At 40.2% G+C, this 22473-nt stretch overlaps 1 protein-coding gene across 1 annotated transcript; it reads right to left on the bottom strand.

Moving 5' to 3' along the window:
- Positions 1 to 252: 252 nt before the first annotated feature.
- On the bottom strand, positions 253 to 21034 carry LOC129756517 (uncharacterized). The gene is made up of 2 exons (XM_055753426.1): positions 18084 to 21034; positions 253 to 7295 (listed from the first exon to the last, which is right to left on the bottom strand). The coding sequence occupies exons 1-2, from the start codon at positions 21023 to 21025 to the stop codon at positions 311 to 313; spliced, it is 9927 nt and encodes a 3308-aa protein (XP_055609401.1). The 5' UTR covers positions 21026 to 21034; the 3' UTR covers positions 253 to 310.
- Between the last annotated feature and the right edge of the window lie 1439 nt (positions 21035 to 22473).

Below are 22473 nucleotides of genomic sequence, written 5' to 3'. Positions count from 1 at the left end.
TCACCAAAGACAAATCAATAAACAATAAAAGTTAAAAAAAACAATCAACAGCATTTTTCCGTGATACAATATGAGTTCGGACATTTTTGTGAGGAAAAGTCATCATATAGAATTCGGATAGTAATTGATAAATACTAATTATGAAAAAAATATTTTTAATAAATTCTTTTTTTTTGACTTATTACGCTAACCCGTTTAAATACCCTATACCCCTAAACCAATCAATTATTTAAAATATAAAAAAAAACTTGCTTTGAAAGATGGTATCTTTTTAGACATACAATATTTTTCAACTTACTTAGATATATCTTTACTTTCCTATAAATTGAAGCAGCTTCAATGCAGCATTCCATCCCAAAGTTGGTTTGTTATTGAAATGAGTAAAGATATTGTTTCTAGAACATTCCGAAATAGAATTACTGTTTTGGAATTCATTTGACAGAACCGGGTCTGGAAGGGTGGTGCTTAGAACTGATATTCCCAAATCTTCCCAGAAGTCATCAGCAATTGCCTCCAACCGCTCCTGCAGCAACTGGAATACTTTTTCTGAAGAATCTTTTCCATTGCAAAACTCCATAATGTCCTCCTCAAGATCGTTCAACAAAGGCTGGATCCAATGATTTCGGCCCGAATGTTCGTTTTTCAACACCTTTCGGAAGTCCGATAGCTTTTTAATAAGCCTTTGTTTGGAGACTTTATGGTTCTTCACCGGCATAACGTCGGTTTGTTCGAAAATGTTTCGTAGGTAGGTTATTCCTGATTTTATATTCCTAACGGCAGCCGGAAGCACCCGAGCTAAGAGTAACCAACCGTCGATCATGTCGAATACTCGTAGTTGCTCCACGTGAGTTACGTATAAGAACGTGGACTGCTCGCTGGAACAGGTTACAGCAGGGCGGTCGTACCACGTGACTGGAACGCAATGGGAGAAGGTTGCCTTTCCGAAGAAATTGGGATCGAATTCCGCCTGATGAGCGAAAACATTGATTGTTGCCGTTGGCTGGCTACAGTAAACCCGATTTGGCTGATTTGGGTCACCGTAACAGTAAGCTGTCATGTTCTTTGATGGTGAGTTATAAATTGGTTTGTGGATGCTAATCAAAGTTTCATTTAAGGTGGTAGGACTACTCATATTGACGACGGGCGTTACTGTAGCATAAAACAAGTTGTACAGATATGAAATGCAATTTTGTACAGTATTAGAGGAACTGGTTGCATAATCATATGATCTTTTGTTTCTCTCGAGAGATGTATCGATACTTTCATTTTGGAGAGCATATTTAGTTTCGAAAACATTTTCATATTTCTGATATTTTCCATAAATCAGAAACCCAAGCGCAACGGCTTGCGCAAACATGCGATCGTCTTTCACAAAAGCACGGGATATGGTTCCAACCGTTGGAAGATCGGGCATGCCACTCAGATACTGAGCAAACACCCGTTGACCATTTTTGTACGACGTATAGTACGGTCTTTGATGTTTACCAACGTATTTAATGGTGTAGGATTCTCTGGGAACGGTATAAAAACGATACCAGGAAAGCTTCGTTTTGGCAGGAGTCACTACGTGATGTACTTTGGCAGCTCCATGTTTGATCGCACCACCACCTGCTATTGTAATGGCTGAAGCAGTTTCCAACATACCGAACCAGGTTTTGGGGTTCTTCCAATCCCATTCTGCCATGTTGAAATTAAAATCATTAGCTAAAGCACCTCCCACGTACAGTAGAAGTACGAATCCAGCAGTGATGGAAACAGCGTAGATGATTTTTGTGACGACCGATACTAGCGAATAAAAGGTTCGGTAGACGCCAACTGCTCCTGTTGGTAAGCTTATGGCCGATGCTGCTCCGGAAAATAGTCCATTCCAAACGGCAGGTGAGGTCCAGTCCCAGTTGGCAGGATTCCAGTCATAAGATGCTGCTGCAGCCCCCAGGTAAGCTCCGACCACGGCTATAGCTCCCACTGATAGTACTCCAGCGGCCATTGATCCAGTCAGTGCTGCAAAATATCCGAAAGCTCCGACCCCTCCATACACTGCAAATGCTCCAACGATAGCTCCAACAAACAATCCCAACCAGGTTTTCTTATCGCTCCAATCCCAATTAGCGGGATTCCAACTATTATTTGCCGTTGCTGCCCCTAAATAAGCCCCGACCAAAGCTGCAATTGCAAGTACTATGAGAAACGCAAATTGACCGTCAGGATCTACCTGTGACACTGGAGAATTGCCAGCGTATTTGTAAGCGCTTGGATACTGTTCGGCAGGGTCGATCTGGAAAAAGCGTCCAATATCTGGATCGTACATACGAGCGTGGTAGTTGTAGAGGTCTGTCTCTTCGTCGTATTCCTGACCAGTGTATCGGTAGGCTATGTGAGCTTCCGGGTCAGTACCGAATTTGCGGATTAACTGACCATAGGGAAGGTAATCGTAAGCCGCTACAACTTTTCCCCTATGAATTACCAAGCGTGTTGAACCTTCATGATCTAGCAAAACGTTGTAGTATTTGTTGTTCCGAAAGAATCCAACCAACCCTAACGGCCCATGAATGTAGGCCGTTGTTGTTTGGACGACCATATTTGGATCATCCGGTTTCGGGTAATCTTTTCTAAACTCGGCCATTGGTTGACCTTTGTTGTCCCGAATGTAGTAAAGCTCAGAAACTGTTTGACCTATATCGTTTCGAACTCTTTTCAAAATCCTCTCCCCCTGGTAGTCGTAGCCGAGTTCCACAACACGTCCGTCGGTCATGATGATTCGAGAAACACGTTGAGTCAGCGGGTCGTATTCGAGACTTTCAATATTTTTGTGTAGAGCTTTAACTATGTTACCCTCGCTATCGTGAGTTATTATTTTTGGTGTTTTTTGGAATCCTTCCATTATTTGATCAATTTGATTTTTGAACGGTTTATAAGTCAACTGGAAGCGCTTGAAGCCGGTATAGAAAAGCTGATGATTACCGTTGGCGTCGATTGAGAGGGATTCTACGTCGCCTGGAGATTTTCCGATCACAACTAGTAGTGTACCGTTTAGATATTTTAAAATGGATGTTTCCAATGCAGGATTATCAGACAATAGATCTTTGTACTTGAAATTGTCTTTTGTTTGTATGATAAGTTTTTCAAAATTAGATATGCAATACTGTTGTTCAGCTTTTGTTTGGAACCACACTCTACACAGATTTGAACTATGAGTAGCACCAAGTTTAAGGTGAAAAACAACACGATACATAAGGGTTTGTAGCGTACCAATGCTAAGATTGTCTGTGGTGAATAAATCCTCAATGTCTCTAGCCAGATTAATATCTTTGAGTTTCTGCTGTTTATCGCTATCTTTAAGGAACGATTCAATCTTGATGGGCTCTAGCAGTTGTTCTCCTTCATCCCCGATAAAGGTCTTGGCCGCCTCCAGCTCGCCATGACCTCCGTACGCATAAGAGTGGCCATATTTTTCTGGAAACCCTTTTCCTAGCATCCTGCCCGAAAGATGCTTCCAGTTAATCAGACATTTGATTGGCATTTCCAGCTCTAGATCGGGATAAAAGGTCTTAGCTGGACGACCATCCTGATCAATGTAACCCCGCTGAAGAAGTGCGTTAAAGCAAAGTTCCGCAACGTTCAGGTCAATCGCATCGTTTACAAAAGCCCAAGCGTTCAAAGGAATCAAATTTTTGTTACATTTCTCGTGCCAAATCGCCTTGAACTCCGTCCGAAGAATATTTCCATCACCGGTAAACTTAAATCCGTAGCCTTTATCGTCATAATAGATAGTCTCTGTTAGGAATTCGTTTTCTATCTTCACCATATACCCAGGAGGAGCATAAAGGTAAGTCTGATAGAATTTATGGTCGCCATACAAGTGATTGATACGAGTTACACTTCCTTCAGCATTATGATCAATATCAGCGATCGGTAGATAGCTTATGGTATTGATTGTCGAATTGATTCGGGATATCTTCGTGACCTCCCCCTTGAGATTGTATTCGTACTTCAGAACCAACTGTTCGTCGTCAATCAAATGAGGATAATAGATTTCTTTAATTTTATCATTCCCTCGAATATATTCCAACGACAGCTGCTGATTGGTGTCCGAGTTGATGTAACTTTTGCGAAGCAGATTTCCTTCTACATCGAAGATCTGTTCTTCATTAAATTTTATATGATTATTAATTTTAACAATGCGATGCATTCTTCCTCTAAGAGCCGAATTTTCTCCCGTTTCTCCATAATCGAAGTATATCACGTTCTTGTTATCTCCTAGAGCTTCATTGGTGGTTAAACTCATTTTTATTGAATCTAAGTTGATGCTTCCAGCCTCCAAAATACCCGTTTCGCAGATTCGTCCAAAAATATTATAGTTGAAGTAAGCAATTTTATCTACTTTGGCATTTTCGTCGTAGTGAAGTTGATATCTTAACTGATTGTGCTCATTATACAGATAATCTACACGTCCTCCATCAGGCGTCGTTCGGCTTGTTGTCAAGTTCGTTTTTTTATCGTAAACTGTAGTAGTTGCCCATGGAGAGACAACCTCATTCTTCTCTGGAGCCATTTGTATTCTATTATCTTTGTATTTGTCAGTGTAGTAGTTTGGTGGAAGCATTTGAACTTGATCTCCATTATCGTTGTAAATGTAAGTTGTCAAAATATCCTGAAAAGTTTTGGGTCGCGTAAATTCGGCTACTTTGTTGTTTCGCTGATTAAATACAGTCACTTGCATCAGTCCATTTGGTTTGTTCTCCTGTTCTTTGGTGAAGCCTTCACTTCGTGGATAGTGTAGTTGGATGAAGGACACCGAGCTGTTGAAGAAATACTCATGAAAAGTTCCCTTCTTCAAGGAATATTGTTCTCCTGGTTGACCAACTCTCCTACGAATCGTCAATGGGTTGTTATAGTACTCTTCTTGTGAATAGGGATAACCTCTGTAGATCTCATTATTTTCATCAACGAGGCCTGTCATGGTACCAACACTTAAGAAACTACTTTCGATGTTTAAGTTGTCGTTCTTAATAAACTCTAGTTGATATTGAAGAATTCTCTTATTTCCAAGTTTTTCCACAGGAACAGTAGTCCAAAATGTAGTCGCTATGCGTCGATCAAGCTGATCGTAAACATGCTGTCTAATTTGAATTGTTCCAGAGTCTTGCAGCATAATCTCTTGAACTGGATTTGATGCACGATTCAGGTAGGAAACAAAAAGCTCCACTTCATCCATAACGAGCAAATCTCTAACGATGGTATCGCTTCCTATCAACGATAGCACTATAGTTTCGTCTTTGAGCTCTTGTTTATCAATTAATTTTTCATAGATAATGTGACCATTGTTCCACACAGTTCTGAACTTTAAAGTTGATAGTATTATCAACTCTGAAGCTTGTTCAATTGGAGTAGAAACACCATCCACAACTATTGTATTCGACTGTATCTTTATAGACTCAGAAGAAAGTAAAACTTCTAGATCTCCATCATTTATTTCGCGAACGATCCTTATCGCCAAAGGTTGTGCAGAAAGGTTTTTTCGCAAGGTCAGTTTACCACTAAACTTGAGAACTCCTAGAGTTGATTGAGCCTCCGTAACCCCAGTAATGTCCCATCGCTTCTCGATAGAGTACGGAGAGAAGGTTTCTACAAAACCTTCCGCAGGTCGGATTTGAATTCTAGAACCGAACACACCTTCACTTAGTTCGGTTGAAGGAGACTTTGTACTGTGTAGCTTAGAATAGCTAGCAAAATATTTCACCAATCCATCTTCACCAATTTCCGCAATTCGACGACTGTATTTGTCGTACAAATAATGCGATACTTTGCCATTAACCCGCAGATATTCTATTACCTGAGCCGAACGAATGTCGTATATTTTGGCTTCGAAATTAAAGCTCAATGGTGATATCCTTATATGATCCACATGAAGTTCCGCTTTCGGACTTATTGTAACTTCAACATCAACTAAATTCTCCTCCTGGAACGTCGAAGGCACTTCAAACGATTTTGTCACTGCTTCAATATACAACCAATTGTCTACAACCTGTTTCAGAACACCGTTTGAGACAATGTTATTGACTTTTATTTGAAACCAATCAACGGTACTGTTGAGTTCAATTTGTTCAGCTGTTCTGACCCAAGCACTTGTAATGAAGTAGTCGTTATACATTACTTGTTTAAACATCTTTTTGAGGTCCTTGTTAGCATCCAAGCGTAAATAGTTCCTACCCGTTCCAGAGAACCCATCTCGTACAATTTCCTTGGCTCCTTTAACAGCTTTTCCACCAATCGTCCAACCTTCCATAACTTCGTAATCTTCAAATCCTACAAAGTCCACTACGTTGAACCGCTTACTGTAAGGTGAAGTATTCACCATAGCAAAGTGCTCACTTGCATCGAGCAACACTCTCTCTGGGTCGCTCTGTACCGGTTGCTTTTGTTTATCCTGCTCTTTCGCCAACTCGTCCATATGTTTAACATATTCTGGGTCAACTTCCTCTCTGTCTGCTCCAAAAACTCTAACGCTCGGTACATTCCTCAGTGAATTCATGTTGTACTGGAAGTAGCCAAATTTTTTCCCCGGATAGACGTAAGTATTTTCAAACCGCACCTCATCACCCTGTAAAACCGGATCTTCATAACCGTACTTGACTTCATATGGCTCCGATGCGCTCACAGCCCTCTGATTTTTAACCAAAATCACTGTCTTTTGCGAGCTACTGTTCTTAATCGTAGCAACCGGTCGCACTTTAACTGTTTTATCTTTAGCGTCAGTGGTTACCAGTACCAAAGCGCTGGTTGTAGCGTGGGCGATTTCATTCTTGAAATCTAGCTGCTCGAAGCTTTTCAGATTAGTGACCTTGAGATCCTCCTTTATCTGAGATACCACGTAGTAAGGATATCTTACGGTGACATTGTGCAATCGATTCGTTCCAAGATTGATACACTCGTCAAAACTTTGACGACAAAGCTTAACATTTTCTTTCTGGCTAGCTTTCTTCAGAGTGGCCAGTCTACCAATTTTCAAATCTATTTTGTTTAACTTCAACTCTTCGCGGTCCACGTCCTTGGTTTGGAATTGTTTCCCATCGAAGAAGACGATTTTGTTTCCAATGATGATGCCCTCGTTGTTTACGTGCATTACATATTTCTCGAAGTCTAGCGGTAGCATCAAGCCACTTTCCATGTGTTCGATTTGGGCCTGCATCCCACTCGATGGAGTGATGGTTTTGTTGTCCGAGTCGGTAGCCTTGATGTATTTCAGTTCGTACTTTCCGTTGATGTTTTGGAATTTGAAAAAGTATAAATCTGATCTGTAAAAAATTATGCTTTAAGACACTTCAAATACTCAATTATGTTTGGATTATTTCTGAGCTGAAAAAATGAAGACATTTTAAGTATGAACATTTTAAAGTGTCGTGACGTATCTGCAGTTCATAACAGTAACTTTGCTAAAAAACAACAGGATCAGGTTCAACGAAAAATCAATTGGTCATCTACCTTGAACAAAATGAACAACGTTTGTAAAACTGCTTATGCTTTTTATCATGCCCTTTTTTCAAGGTTCTGCTGTTGAAAATTCTATACATACAGTTGAAAATTAGTAAGCAGTAGTTCAAAGAAGCACTCGTTGAAACGTGGAAAATTACCGACAGTGGAAAGGGCAGCGAGTTCGAATTTTCCAGGAAAAACCCGCCGCCTGGCGGACGAGGAGCTCGAGGAGCAGCTGAATCGTTCCCAGGAAACACGAAAGTTCTATCAGAAACTCAACGCATCCCGCAATGGCTTCGTGCCGCAAGCCGAAATGTGCCGGGATAAGGACAATCGTGAGGTGATCAAAAGATGGAAACAACACTTCGATGAACACTTGAACGGCGCACATGCAGGAGACCAAGACGGTGGGAGAAGCTTCATCGCCGGCGTAGCCAACGACGCGGACATTGAGGAGTCACTCCCAACGATAAGTCAAGTTAAGGAAGTCATTCGCCATCTGAATAGCAACAAATCGGCCGGGAAGGATAGCATCGCAGCTGAACTCATCAAAATTCGGTTACAACCTAAATTTTATTTATTTATTTAAGTCTTTGACTGCCGTCATACAGACCGAGTATTAAAATCACTTATGATTAAATTAAAGTTATGTTAATGCTAGGGAACGTCACGGATTGCACATTTAAACATTGATTTGGATACATTGAAGTCAAACAAGTGTGAAACATCGTTGAAGACTTGACAACATCGATTAAGCGGGTGGTTTTGTCCAAAAACTGTTCTGCTTCTAGGTAGCCAGAAGGTGGTTTGGTTGCGCAAACGGCGTGCTGGGGCGTGTAAACTCAAGCTTTGGAGCAATTGTGGACAGTCAACAGTGTTTGTCAGGATATCGTATAGAAACATTCTTTGCAAATATGTTCTTCTTTGACTCAGAGACGATATAGACAGAAGAGCGCATCTTTGTAAGTAAGGCGGTAGCCTTACGGGGTCTCGCCAGGGCAGTCGACGCAGAGCATAACGAAGAAACTTTTTCTGAACTCGTTCGATCCGTTCGATATGAACAGAGTGGTAGGGTGCCCAAACTGGTGCCGCATATTCCAAGACACTTCGCACTAAAGAGCAGAACACTGTCTTGAGAGCATATGGGTCCTCGAAGCTTAAAGTATTTCTTCGCAGGAATCCAAACATAGCGAAGGCTTTAGCTGTTGTTGTCGCGATATGCTGATTAAACGATAGCTTCTGATCAAAGGTTACTCCTAGATCCTTAATGGTGACAACTCTTTCAAGTGGAGTGCCACCAAAAGCGTATTCGAAGGGCACGGAGGTTCTGGTTCTAAAAAAACTGATACACTTGCACTTATCGGCGTTTACTTCCATCCCATGTTTTCCACACCATGCGAGTAGTCTATTGATGTCTTCTTGAAGCGCAGCACAGTCCACTCTCGAGTCAATGATCCTGTAGATTTTCAAATCGTCTGCGAACAGTAGCTTTGGCGATTGAATGAAAGTTGCAAGATCGTTAATGAAAATCACAAAGATAAGCGGTCCTAAGTGACTTCCCTGTGGAACACCAGACGGCATATCGAAACTAGTGGAATGAATTCCACAAATATTTATAAATCCATGACGATGTAACAGGTAGGAATGCAACCATTTGATTGCCCATTCTGGGAATCCGTAGCGCTTAAGTTTCTCGATCACGATCATATGCGGCACTTTATCAAAGGCTTTGGCAAAGTCGACATATATTGAGTCCACCTGCAGTTTTTTACCAATCGCTGTATGCAATTCACTGGCATAGCACATCAAGTTGGTCAACGTCGATCTTTTCCGAATAAACCCGTGCTGGACCTCGGCAAGTAACGGTGTAGCTGCTGAATAGAGCCTTTCGTACATCAAAACTTCGAGCACTTTTGAGAAACAGCAGAGTATTGAAATTGGCCGGTAGTTCTCCACACGATGAGCATTTCCAGACTTATGAATTGGAGAAATTGAAGCAATTTTCCAACGGCTAGGAAAAACTCCTTCTGAGATGGATCGGTTGAAAATTAGACAAAGCGGTGTTGCAAGGGAAACAGCTATTCGCGAAACCATTTATGAATTTTGGTGGCAGTTCGACCTGTTGTTAAACCAACAGTTTTATTAATTTCTTGGCAAACTGCCACCAAAATTCATAAAATTTAGGTTGTAACCGAATTTTGATGAGTTCAGCTGCGATAAATATTTACGCTGTAAAGAACTATTATTATACACATTAAATTTCGGGCCTTTTAATAAAAGATAAGGGGTTTTTTTTATTATCTGACGGGTTTGCGCCGGGGGTCTTCAGATTTTCCCCAAAATTGAAAATTTGGTTCATTTTTGCGACTTAAAAACACATGTATTTTTTCAGATTTCTAACATTTTTATTTTTTGAGTTAGCTTCGGTTAGATTTTTTTGTAAATAAAAAATAACCATTTTTCAAAGCTACGTAACTCTGTTGTTTCTCGACGGAAATTATAAAATAGCACATCAAAATGCATTGAAATTTTATCAGCTTTTCAAATAGAATAGTTGAAAAAAATTAAATAATGACCTTCAACATGAAAAGTTGTAAATAAACTTTAAATGGCGTCTGAAAGTACCGTCTGCACCACCGAATATTTTGCAAAAAATACCACTGTATAGCTCGATTCATGATGCAACTTTCATCTGAAGACACCAAAATGGGCCATTAACACCTTGAAGAGTTATGAAAGAAATAATGACAACAAATCTCTTTTTTTGCATCGAAAACAAACAATGGTCGAACAACTGCACTTACATATGGAGATAGCAAGCACTTCTAACAACATGGAAACAAAAGAACTTATCAAAGCTGGTAAAAAACACTATTTTTTCGTCCTTTTCAGACTGCCCCTACTCGCATAACAGTCCCATATGAATTTTCGTCATATTAGATCATCATAAGGCTTCAACATAAAAGACTTAAAAAAGAGATTTTGTTCTAGAAATTTCGAAAAAAAATATTAATTCGTGGCTGTCCTATATGAAATATACCTGAATAACAGTCCCATATGTGAAATACCAAGGATTTGGTTACTTTTCAATGTTTCTTTCGGCGAAATAGTCTTTGGTTTATTGCTTTGAATCATTTAAACATTTTTTTTACTCACTTGATGTCGAATGATGCACACTAGTTTTCGAAGGCAGGTCTGACTTTCTTATGAATGACTTCCTGAGCGAAAAACTATTGGATGCAATCAAAAATCGTAAAAAGATTCAACTTACAATGTGGAATTCATGATATTTTTTTTGCAAAAGTATGTTTCTTTTTCTGACAATTGCATTTAGAAGTTCAAAAATGATCAAATTTAAGTCTTAGAAAGTAGCTTGGTGAAAAATATATTTTGTATGGGACTGTTATGCTAGTAGATTCGAAAAAGGTTTCAAATATGGTCGATTAACAGTCCCATAATGAATAAAAATGGTGCTCTCGACCTTACCAATATCCCAATTTCGAAAATTTCAGGCCTGACGATTTATTATGACAACCTAAAACGATTTTCGTTTATGCTGAAAGTGGTGGTCACAATTTAAAAATATATTCCAAAACAGAAAAAGCTGATTGTCTCGCTTGCTTATTTTTGTATATGGGACTGTTATGAAAGAAGGGGCGGTAGATTGTTGCAGCTTAACTGACTTCATGTTATATCCAAAAATCTAATAACGTATTCGTTTATACCCAGTTTTGCACCAGGTCACAACAAGTTATGCACATTTTACTGTCATTTTTAGAAGTTTATGCGCTAAGTTTTGCATCCGTAATTCCCCAGATTTGATTTAAAATGGACGGTGGAACACTGAAGATTCGTGTGTGAGCGATCGAGGTAGCAAAACACTGACGACCATGGGTGGCAAAACTCCTCAGATCGGCTTGTCCAGTGAAAGAGAGTGCAATTTTTTTCGTCTGCTCCCCCAATCGGTGCGGGGAGAGATAAATCGAACTGAAATGAAGAGTGAGATTGTCAACACATAAGAGTGAGCGAGAGCATTCATATCCGCTGATGAAGAGAATTCCCTTCTCCGGAAAAATCTGTTGCGCAATGTGCTGAGGAGAATTGGAGAGCTAACTCAGTTTATTCTTGGTACGTTCACGAGAAAAGATGCTACTTTCCGAATCAAAGCTCCCAGCAGTGTCTTGATTTTCTAGAAGCCGTCCTGATCTTAATTGCAATTGATTTTGCAATAAAAACAGTTTAACCTCTTAAACCAATGGTAATCTTCGGTTCAGATGATATTTGAACCGTGTTTTTCGGTATTAACTAAAAGCCACCTAACTTCATATCTCTTCTGTTGCATAAATTAAGGCGTATACTGCACCGCTATTTCGCCTTAATTTATGCAATCTAAGAAGAGCTGCATTTCATTTCCACCAATCTACTGGGGTCCTGAAAAATCCTGGTTTTTGTTCTTCGCGGTGTCCTGATTTTTTGATGAAACCACCTGTCACCGCTTCTTACAGCGCTACCTTTTGTAAAAAAAAGAATTCAAAACAGCTAACAGCAGTGAGCATAGTAGCGGAGTAGAAATTGTTTATATTTTTTCTACGTTGTGTGGTGGGAGTCTAAATAATTTTTTCCTTATTTACTCTGAGGTGTATTAATGAAACACAGGGCGTTCTTTGCTTAGAATTCTCTTTCTCCCACTCGGATGCAAATGCTCTCACACTTGCCGTCCGAGTCACTTACAGCTCGTGTAAACTCGGGTAACGAGTGGAGCACGATCAGCGAAAGAGGATTGCACTCGGAAGCCGAACTGAAAACAGAGTTGGTTTCTCCCGGCTCTTTGTTGTTTGAGAAGAGCCGACCAACCCTGCTGACGACGAATTATGTTTGTTTTAGTATGGTAAACCTCAAAACTGGGCGAATGTAGAAAACGAATACGGTAAAAGTATCATATTTTCATCATTTTACAGCCTGGGCTGGCCATACTGAGCTCTTTGATTATTTCTACAACATTTGTGCCACTTTCTCATACCTTTTTGATCAATGGGAAAGGATTGTGTTGTCCAGTGCTTAGCTCCCGATATAAAAACTATGTAAAGCACGTCTATATTTCATTTTTTTTAATCACATTTTTGTGATCCCAAACACAGGGACTGAACCTTCTACTTTTGATCAATGATCTTTGATCGAAAAATTAATAAGTTATATAGTATATGACCAGGTTGTAAAAGCAACATTCCCATTATTAGTTATATCACTTAAACAATACGATACTCAGAATTTTGGTTAAAATTTAAAGTCAGTTTTGCTTCAAACACTCTACAAAGCACGAAAAAGTAGTGTTTTTTACCTGCTTTGGTAAGTTCGTTTGTTTCCATGTTGTTAGAAGTGCGCGCTACCTCCATATGTGAGTGCAGTTGTTCGACCATTGTTTGTTTTCGATGCAAAAAAAGAGATTTATTGTCATTATTTCTTTCATAACTCTTCAAGGTATCAATGGCCAACTTTGGTGTCTTCAGATGAAAGTTGCATCATGAATCGAGCTATACAGTGGTATTTTTTGCAAAATATTCGGTGGTGCAGACGGTTCTTTTAGACGCCATTTAAAGTTTATTTACAACTTTTCATGTTGAAGGTCATTATTTAATTTTTTTCAACTATTCTATTTGGAAAGCTGATAAAATTTCAATGCATTTTGATGTGCTATTTTATAATTTCCGTTGAGAAACAACAGAGTTATGTAGCTTTGAAAAATGGTTATTTTTTATTTACAAAAAAATCTAACCGAAGCTAACTCAAAAAATAAAAATGTTAGAAATCTGAAAAAACACATGTGTTTTTAAGTCGCAAAATTGAACCAAATTTTCAATTTTGGGGAAAATCTGAAGACCCCCGGCGCAAATTGTCAGATAATAAAAAAAAAATCCCCATAAGAGAATAGCAGATTTTTTTTTCCGTGGACGACTCAACTGCTAGAACATCAAACTTCCTCACACATGTCACAACAAAAGACGAAATGGCTACATCGCCTCAGATGACGTGGCCCTATCAGATGCAACGGCTTGGCCGATCTCCAATCCAGGCGGAGATTATATGAGGCCATTGGCAGGCCTGTTTGATACCTTGGAGTTCGCGTCCGAAGTGTCGTCCAATCGTTGTGCGCGCATTTTATCCTCCCAAAATCCGTTTACGCCAGCCAGGTGTGATTTCCATTTTATGACCTTGGTTGTTGATCCATGTCGGTTAGTTAAGTGAAAGTGTTAGAGATCAAGCAATCCAAGATGAGTTTGTGGAAATCTAGGCAATCCATGGTTTTCACTTATTACAATGTCATGCGAAATAAAATTGATTCTTATTTAAGCTATTGAGAAGAACAGTCTTTCATTTACAAGACACAATAGTTTTTGGCGACAAGAATTCAAGAATCCACTCAAGCAGTCAAGATGTCTCCAGAGTTCGATGCTTGTCTTTTGCGGATACTCGAGAACCAAACCCGAATGCTCGAAGAATTCACCCGGCAACGAAACGTTCCAGCTCAAACCACAGGCGAAGGATCCAGTCAACAAAATGGTCATCAGAGCGAATTTGTGATCGAATCCCTGTCAAGCGGAATAAACGAATTCAACTACGATCCGGAAGCCGGAGTTACGTTTGAAGCATCGTTTGCCAAATAGGAGGACCTTTTTGAAGAAGACGCACGAAACCTGGACGATCCTGCTAAAGTTAGGCTGCTTCTCCGGAACCTTAGCACTGTAGCTCATAAGAAATATGTGAACTACATACTTCCGAAGAAATCAAAAGAAGTGACGTTTGCTGAGACGGTCAACACACTCAATTCCATCTTTGGCCGTCAAACATCACTTTTAAATCTGTGATACCAGAGCCTCGTGGTCCAGAAAAACCAATTTGACGACTTCTAAACGTATGCCGGTATCTTCAACGAAAGATGTGAAGAATTCAAGCTGTCTGAAATTGATGCCGACCAGTTCAAATATTTGCTCTTCGTGTGTGGCCTTAGTTCCTGCAAAGATACCGACATCCGAACGTCTTTACTTTCTCCAACCCTACAATGCCGATGACGCTGCGTTCGTTGGCTGAGGAATGCCAGAGACTTCTGAATTTGAAACGGGACACTGCGATGACCGGAAGCACCGGAAACAAGCCGTCCGTACACGCAGTGAAGCAAACCCACTATCGGAAATCTTCGAGCCAACTGCAATCTGAAACGCCCAACACGCCTTGCTGGAGATGCGGTGAAATGCACTATTCCAAGTTTTGCCCATATCAAACACATGAGTGCAAAACTTGCAAACAGATTGGGCATAAAGATGGATATTGTGCCTGTTTCAAACCGAAGTCACCAAAAGCCCAAACCCAATTAATATACTCCGTCAACTAGGTGAATATCGCAGCCAAACGGAACAAATTCAACGGTACAGCTGTTAAGCTTCAACTGGACAGTGCAGCAGATATCAGCATAATTTCTGAAGTGGTCTACTAGCAACTAGGTTGTATGGTTGTTTACCAGGCGGACTGTAAACAACCATCAATCAACGTTATCAACGCCTCAGGAGACAGTATGGGTCTTATTAAGGAGTTCCCCTGTACAATCACGCGAAGTGGTCAAAGAAGGAAAATGTTTTGTCTCCAACGCAAGCGGTCTGAATTTGTTCGGTGCTGAATGGATCGAGCTATTTGGTCTCTGGGACGTGCCGTTCAACGCGGCTTGTCGTCAGATTTCTACGAAATGCTACCCTCAAGCTGCTCAGCTAGTCGATGGTCTTCAAAAGAAATTCGTCACTGACAACGGTACCCAGTTCACATCCGAACTTTTCGCCATGATGTGTCAAGAATATGGAACCGAGCACGTGAGAACTCCAGCTTTTCATCCTCAGTCCAATGGTCAAGCAGAACGTTTCGTCGACACACTCAAACGAGCTCTCCTCAAGATGGGGGAGAAAAATCCAGATGAAGCGTTGCTGACTTTCCTCGAAACCTACAGGTACACTTCGAACGCATCACTTCCACAGAACAAATCTCCAGCTGAAGCTCTCTTGGGTCGGAAAATTCGCCCCAAATTCGATTTGATGAAGCGTTCCAGACCTTAAACAACTTTGTTGAACGAGAATTAAAACAAGCAGTACAACCAGAACCACGGTTCCAAGCAACGGTTGTTCCAGCCGAATGACAAAGTGTTTGCTTTGATTCACTTCCGAAATCAACAATACTGAGCCCAAGGTATCGTCATCGAGCGAAAGGTCAAGCCGTCTATACCGTTCTTCTGGATGACCCCAAACGCAAAGGATTGATAAGATCACATGTCAATCAATTACGTAGTAGAGCAGCATCAGACATGACGTCAACCGAGCAACAAATTCCCCTTCAAGTTTTGCTAGAAGAATTCAAGATTCCGCAATCCAGAAGTGAAGATGAAGATGTTGGTCAACCCGCTGATTCCGAAGCAGACGTACAACAAGATCAACTGCAGACATTGCCAGAAATCATCGATGAAGCTGGTCCATCTCATCAACGAATTCCTGAAGAGGTTCGGATTACAAGGAAACCAGCTGTGAAAATAACGCCACCCTGAAAGCGCCGATTACCATCCTATTTCCAGTACTACGAACTTTTCTAAGAAGGAGATGTTAGAGATCAAGCAATCCAAGATGAGTTTGTGTCATCCTGAAAAGAATCCGCCGCAACCCGTGGCGTAGAGGATAGCCTTCCAGTCTTCTTAGCCAACGGTCATTAGATCGAATCCCGATCACGGCATACATAGTCCACTTTCTGTGGATTGGTGATTTAAGCATTTGTAAGATGCTAGCCATCATATCCTCGAAAGATGTACGCTTAGAATTAAGTGAAAGGAATCTCTTCCAGGAAACATTAAGTTTCATTGAGATCCTGTATGTGTTTGTGTTCGTTAATTCCGAGGTCGAAAGAACTTTCGCCTTGAGGCCCGAGGCAGACAGAGGGCTAAGCGACGTCACCGATCGTTGGTGAACTAGGCTAAAGTTTAAGGACAGCGATCCCACGTGGTAACACGTGTCCAGCAGCAGAAGGTCTAAGCAGTGAGTCGAAAGGGGTTAATTTTCCTAATAAAACTCTATTTTCCCCTTAATTTTCAAAGATTTCAGAAGATTTACTCATTTTACAGGTCAGACATCGTCCTGTAGATGGGCAACATCGAGCCCGAAACCGGTCGACAAAAAAGGTAAATTTAATTCCTTTTTCCGTTAGTAAAAACGTTAAGTGTCGTGTCCTGTAATACGTCGTGTGTTATTTGTGTTTCAGAAGATTTAATTATTTTTAAAATAACGTAGAATATAATTGATCAATATTGCCCTTTAAAAATTTGTGTAAAACTTTACTTGCGTGCACCGAAAGATACGAGTTATAACTGGGTGGGAGGTAATGAAGTCGAACAGGTGAGTGAGTGTTTTCCTAGTTACGACGAGCCGACCCTGAGATTGACTGGAGTCCTGAGCTAATCAAAGGCCTAGTTTCAAATGTGCGCGGACAAGTTGACCGATTGTCTACACCGGGCCGGATCTGGGACACAGAACAGCTACAGGAGGAGAAGAGAAGATTCGTGGGAAGTCATCAGGCTGACTTCATAGAGGGATGACATACGACGGACCAGATCATCACACTACGGCAAATCCTCCAAAAATGTCGTGAACACCAAGTTCCTACGCACCATCTATTCATCGACTTCAAAGCCGCATACGTCACGATCGACCGTGACGAGCTATCGGAATCATGGACGAGAACGGCTTCTCTGAGAAGCTGACTAGACTGATCAAGGCGAAAATGGATGGAACGCAGTGCTGTGTGCGGATTTCGGGTGGATTGTCGAGTTCATTCGAATCGCACAGGTGCTTCGACAAGGCGATGGTCTATCCTGCATGATGTTCAAAGTAGCGCTAGAAGGTGTTATTTGACGAGCGGTGGGCGAAATACGAGGCACGATTTTCAACAGATTTCAAGGAGATCTACTGCAAACAGCAACGCGAAACAGAAAGGATTGGGTTGAAGATTAATATGTCCAAGACAAAGTCTATGCTGGCCTACGGATCCGAGACCTACCGAGCCCGCTTGTCCAGTAATAACAAGGTCACGACGGACGGCGACGAGCTGGAGATATTCGAAGACTTTTTCTATCTCGGGTCACTGGTGACCGCAGACAATGACACCAGCCGTGAGATCCTACGCTGGGCAGGACAAGTTGCGAGAATGACGGACGGCTGTACTGCAAAACAGGTGTACGTTGCGAATCCGGTATGAACGAGACGAGCAGGGGCGCAACGAGCGAGGTGGTTAGACCAAGTGTGGGATGCCCTAGAAGTTGAAGAAAGATTGCCATGGACTTAGTGAATTGGAGGAATATTGTTCATCAGGTTATGTCCTGAGACGGAACACCATGTAAATATGTACATAATAATTAAAAACTAGCAAAAACTCAAAATTTACTGAGAGATACTTCACGAAGTGTCGATCACTACAGCCGTCTATCGGGAAGGAAATTGATTGCTGTTTGCTGGCTGAGACTCACATTCTAAAATATTCAAGGCATCGCAAACTTTCAAAGTACATCTTCCATACCCCCGAAAGATATTCACCTGATAGGATATTTATCTGGATCGGTCACCGGAATCGAGAGCTCAAAGTCTTCCAGTTTTTCGGCCACCCACGAGATGAATTGCCTTTGTTTCACTTCATAGTTGGGTCCGAACAAATACAGAAACATCCCTATCGATAGTTTTCCCAGGGCATTCACCTGAACCGTTCGAATAGCTAGCAAATTGTTCCAAAACACAATGCTGTGGTTGTTGAAAAAATCTCGCAAATTTGACTGATACTCTTCCGAGCCTTTTCCTTTGACGGTTATGTACTTGAAAAAACTTTCATGGCCATCGACTTGTATTTCAGCCGAAGACAGAGAGTCTATTTTGATGACATCATTTCTCGGATCCCAACGAACTAACAAATGATCCAAATTCGTTAGAACAGCTCCACGATTGATGAAAGAAATCGCGTTTGGTTTTTCTATTGGGGTTTGAAGAAGTTTCCATTTGCGTTCTTCCGGCTGCCATAGCTCCAGGTGAAGTTTGTTGTCCAAAACGTACAGGAAGTGATCATCGTAGAAAGTACTTGAAATGGTTTCGTTGATCTTTGGCGTAGTTCTTCCATGTTCGTTCAAATCTAGGGTCCAGCTTTTATCGACTTTGTTGAACACATTCATCGCGGAGATTGTGTCATTTTTTAATTCGTCCAGTTTGTAAGTCACCGTTATAACAAAATAATCTGGCTTCAAAGACGGTTGATAGATCTCAATTTTGTTAGCAGTGGGATGTTGAATTCGGAAACATTTTTCCCCAACCAGTTTATTCCAGCCGGAGCCATCCTTTAAGCATACTTTTAGATCTTTTTCCGAAGAATATTTGGTTATTTGTAAAGAATATCCTGGTCCAGTAAAGAGTTCGGCGAGCCGATCCCAGCTTTGCATGAATTTGTCCAGCTTCAACTTTTGAGATTCATATGCAAACTCAACTTTTGTTCTGGAGGGAAGGCTGACGCTGGTTATAGAATTTATCGAGTTTCTTTCAAACGATAAAATTGGTTCTGGGTCGCCATCTTGGGTGATACTGTGTAGGAAAAAATCTTGATTTTTTTGTTCATAGTTTATGATGATTGTCTGTTCAAAATAAGGTGTTTCTATTTTGAAGCCTTTCATTAGGTTGATTGCCAAATCGCTTTGTTTCCGTGTTTCGTAAAAAAATGAAATTTTGGTACCCTTATTGTCATTGATTTCTTCTATGTTGAACATTTGTTTCTTATCGCTTGGACTGATATATTTAAAAACCAATTGAATTTCTGCATTTCTTTCGTGCTGAATTTTTTGCAAGCTCCACTGAATTGGGAACAGTTTTGTTTCCGCAGTTACGCCGAAATCCAGCGTTCCAAACCAATTTTCAACCTTTTTCTCGAATTGTGTCTCTCCATTTGGTCCCCCATAAAGGTATTTGTATTTTCCGTTAGCAGCTTCCCATGTCTGGTTGTCTAAGTCGTACTCCAACCGAACTTTATTATATCCATTAATGTAGAATACCTTCTTGGTGTTGGACCTTTGACTAAAATCTTCAACAAGTCGGAATTTCATCGTATCCTTAACCAAATAATACTCGTGTTGGTCCTCAAGTACGTTACTATGTCTATCGACCCAAATACAATCCTTACCCAGAACCAGACCACGGCCAAGGGCTCCGATCGTCTCATGATTCATAAACATTTCATCATAATATGTCATTAACTTAATTGGGACGCCCATACGATCAGAAAGATCGATCAGAGCAAAGGAAAACTGCAACTGGCCGGTAGCTTTATTCACGATGTTTTTGAACGGTGCCTCATCGAAACTATCCCTCATCCATCGGATGGATTTTGAATGGTTTAAAAAAGCAGTAATTTTAAATTTTTCACTCGCCTTGAATCCATCGATTATTTCCGGTTGTGATCTGGCCTTTTGCGGTGGTTCAGAAAACGTTTTCTCCGGGATATCGTGAAGCGTTAACTCAATTTTGTAAAGAAATCCATCGTAGGTTCCCAAAACTTCTAGCACATTATTGTTATCATATCTAGCATCCAAGGCTACGAGATCCCTTACTTCCTCATTGTCAACAAAACTATAACTTGCACATTCTTTGCTTAGCTTCAGCAACTCGATACCCTTAGGACCTGTTCCAACTAAGGCTTCTGGCCCATCATCTTTCCCAGTTTGAACTAGAAAAACTCTATCCAAATATTTACTTGTCCAACCTTGCATGGCTGAAAATTGGGGACAATCGAATTCCAAATTCAAATCCTCTCCATTCTTCTTAAACACAGACAATCCGTGGCTCGTAATGATGAAAAATCTTTGTTGATTCACAAAAATTTTCTTCACTATTGAACGTCTATCAAATTTAATGTCACTTTTTTCACCTTCCACAGAAAACAAGGAATCGTTCAGCAGAAAATTTACTACAGAACCATCTTTGTCATAAACTGGACGTACCACACCTTGAAAATTTTCCTCTAGTGATTTTTCGCCTTCAAGACTCATTTCTCCATTGGATATTTGAAGTCCGCTTATCTTAACTTCTTTCAAGTTGTCCAAAGAGATTATTTTCCGATGGTCTTTGTTTCGAACAAAATAAACCACCGTTCCGTTTTCACCAATCATGTCTTCGTCCAAATCTTCTCCATCTTCCACTTCAATAACATCCGAAGATTCTTGGGCAGCTACCAATCCTTTTTTGGTTATGAAAAGAGCAGTGTCCTCACCAGAGCCACCACTTTTAAGCACAGTCCAAGGTTTCTGAGGATGGTTAAGTTTTGTCTCAAAAATGGATCTATTCATCTTCACTTCAAATTTATCCGAGTCAAAGTCGATCTCGACCAGGTCCTGTCCATATTTCAAGAAAAACTTTTTCCAGTTTTTCTCCGTCTCGATCGACACTTCCTTTCCGGCCGGATATCCCAAACGGATGCTGGACTTCGTCACTTTCTTCAGCTTAAGCATTTTTCTTCAACCAAGTCGTGCAAACTTCTTAGATGCTGGGGGACGATTCGGCAGATTTATACCCTCTATAAGCGTGTAATCGTGGCAACCATCTGTGTTTGAAGATCGTGTCTCTTTGCGCAATCTTTGAGCGCACTGGAAAAATATTCTTGTTAAGGAAAAGTCGGGCAAGACGGACGCTTATTTTTTTATTTTCAAATAAAAATGTGTTGGTTTAATTTGATGGTTCTTGATCAGTATTTTTGTGACGTAGTGTCGATTTACAGCAAGCAAATTTTCAAATAAGTAAACCAAAAAAAAAGGTTTAGAAGTTTTGTATAAGACACAAAGGTTAGCGTAGATTTCTGAGAATTGTCTTTACAATTCCTTGCCGACAAAAAATTCCTTTAAAAACAAAAATCCTTTAAAAAGTGTGAACAGTTGGTTTATACCGGAAGGTGTATTAGTATTTCCGGTCCCGGATTGAAGCTTACCACCATACATGGGCGGAAAATTGAGCTCGATTAATCATGAAATGCGGAAGGATTTCAAAAGATATAAATCGTTTTCAAAGTAGAAAAGGTAAGTTGTTCCTCATGATATCTTATTCTTCGAAATTTAACATTTCCGTACTTTTTTACGAATTGATGAAGACAGGCGATTCCAATAAGGCTATGATCATTTAGTATCCGGGCAGTTACAAACGATTGTATTTTAAAAACCATTCATTTGATCGAAAAACTTTCTATGGAGGAAATGAAGGTGTTAATATGACATTTAATATAAAAATATAAAAAAAAATATATTTACCAATGATTTCAAGAAATAATGTTACTTTTTCATAAATTTTTTTTTATCTTTGCACACTTGTGTCAGTCATGTATTGGTCTAATATTTTTACCACAGAAGTAAAACCTTTGCAAAATCATGATATTTTATACAAACTCACCTGAAATAAGCAATTGGAATCTGGTTGGAACCTTTTCATTAGTAGGCATCTCGAAAAAATTGATCTCTTAAATCCGGTATAACATAAATTTCTTCGTCCATCAGGACACATTTGTTACATTTTGTAAAAACCGGTTGCACATGTTGCAATCTAAGGAACTATTCACTATTAGTTATTTACTAGGTGTCTACTAGTCGGAAAATACTTTTTGACTGACGGAAATGGATTACTTGCATTATTTAAGGGGTCTGCATTCAGTTATCCCCAATAACCATAGACTTTTAACCATATATAAGATCAAGGGTTCCATTCCGATGCTTGATTTGAACTTCGTGTGGATTCTAGAGTGGCTCATTATCCTTCTTAACCATTCGGTCCAAAAAAGAATCAGAAAAAAATTAACATTATTTTATTTTATTTACATAGTATTCCGTCTCACGACATAACTTGACGAACATAATTCCTAAAATTCACTCGGTTCATAGCAACCGTTCTCCAATTTCTCGGGCACCCCACGTTC

This window comes from Uranotaenia lowii, chromosome 3, assembly GCF_029784155.1.
Source record: "Uranotaenia lowii strain MFRU-FL chromosome 3, ASM2978415v1, whole genome shotgun sequence".
NCBI lineage: Eukaryota > Metazoa > Arthropoda > Insecta > Diptera > Culicidae > Uranotaenia > Uranotaenia lowii.
This window is presented reverse-complemented; position numbering and strand designations above follow the sequence as displayed.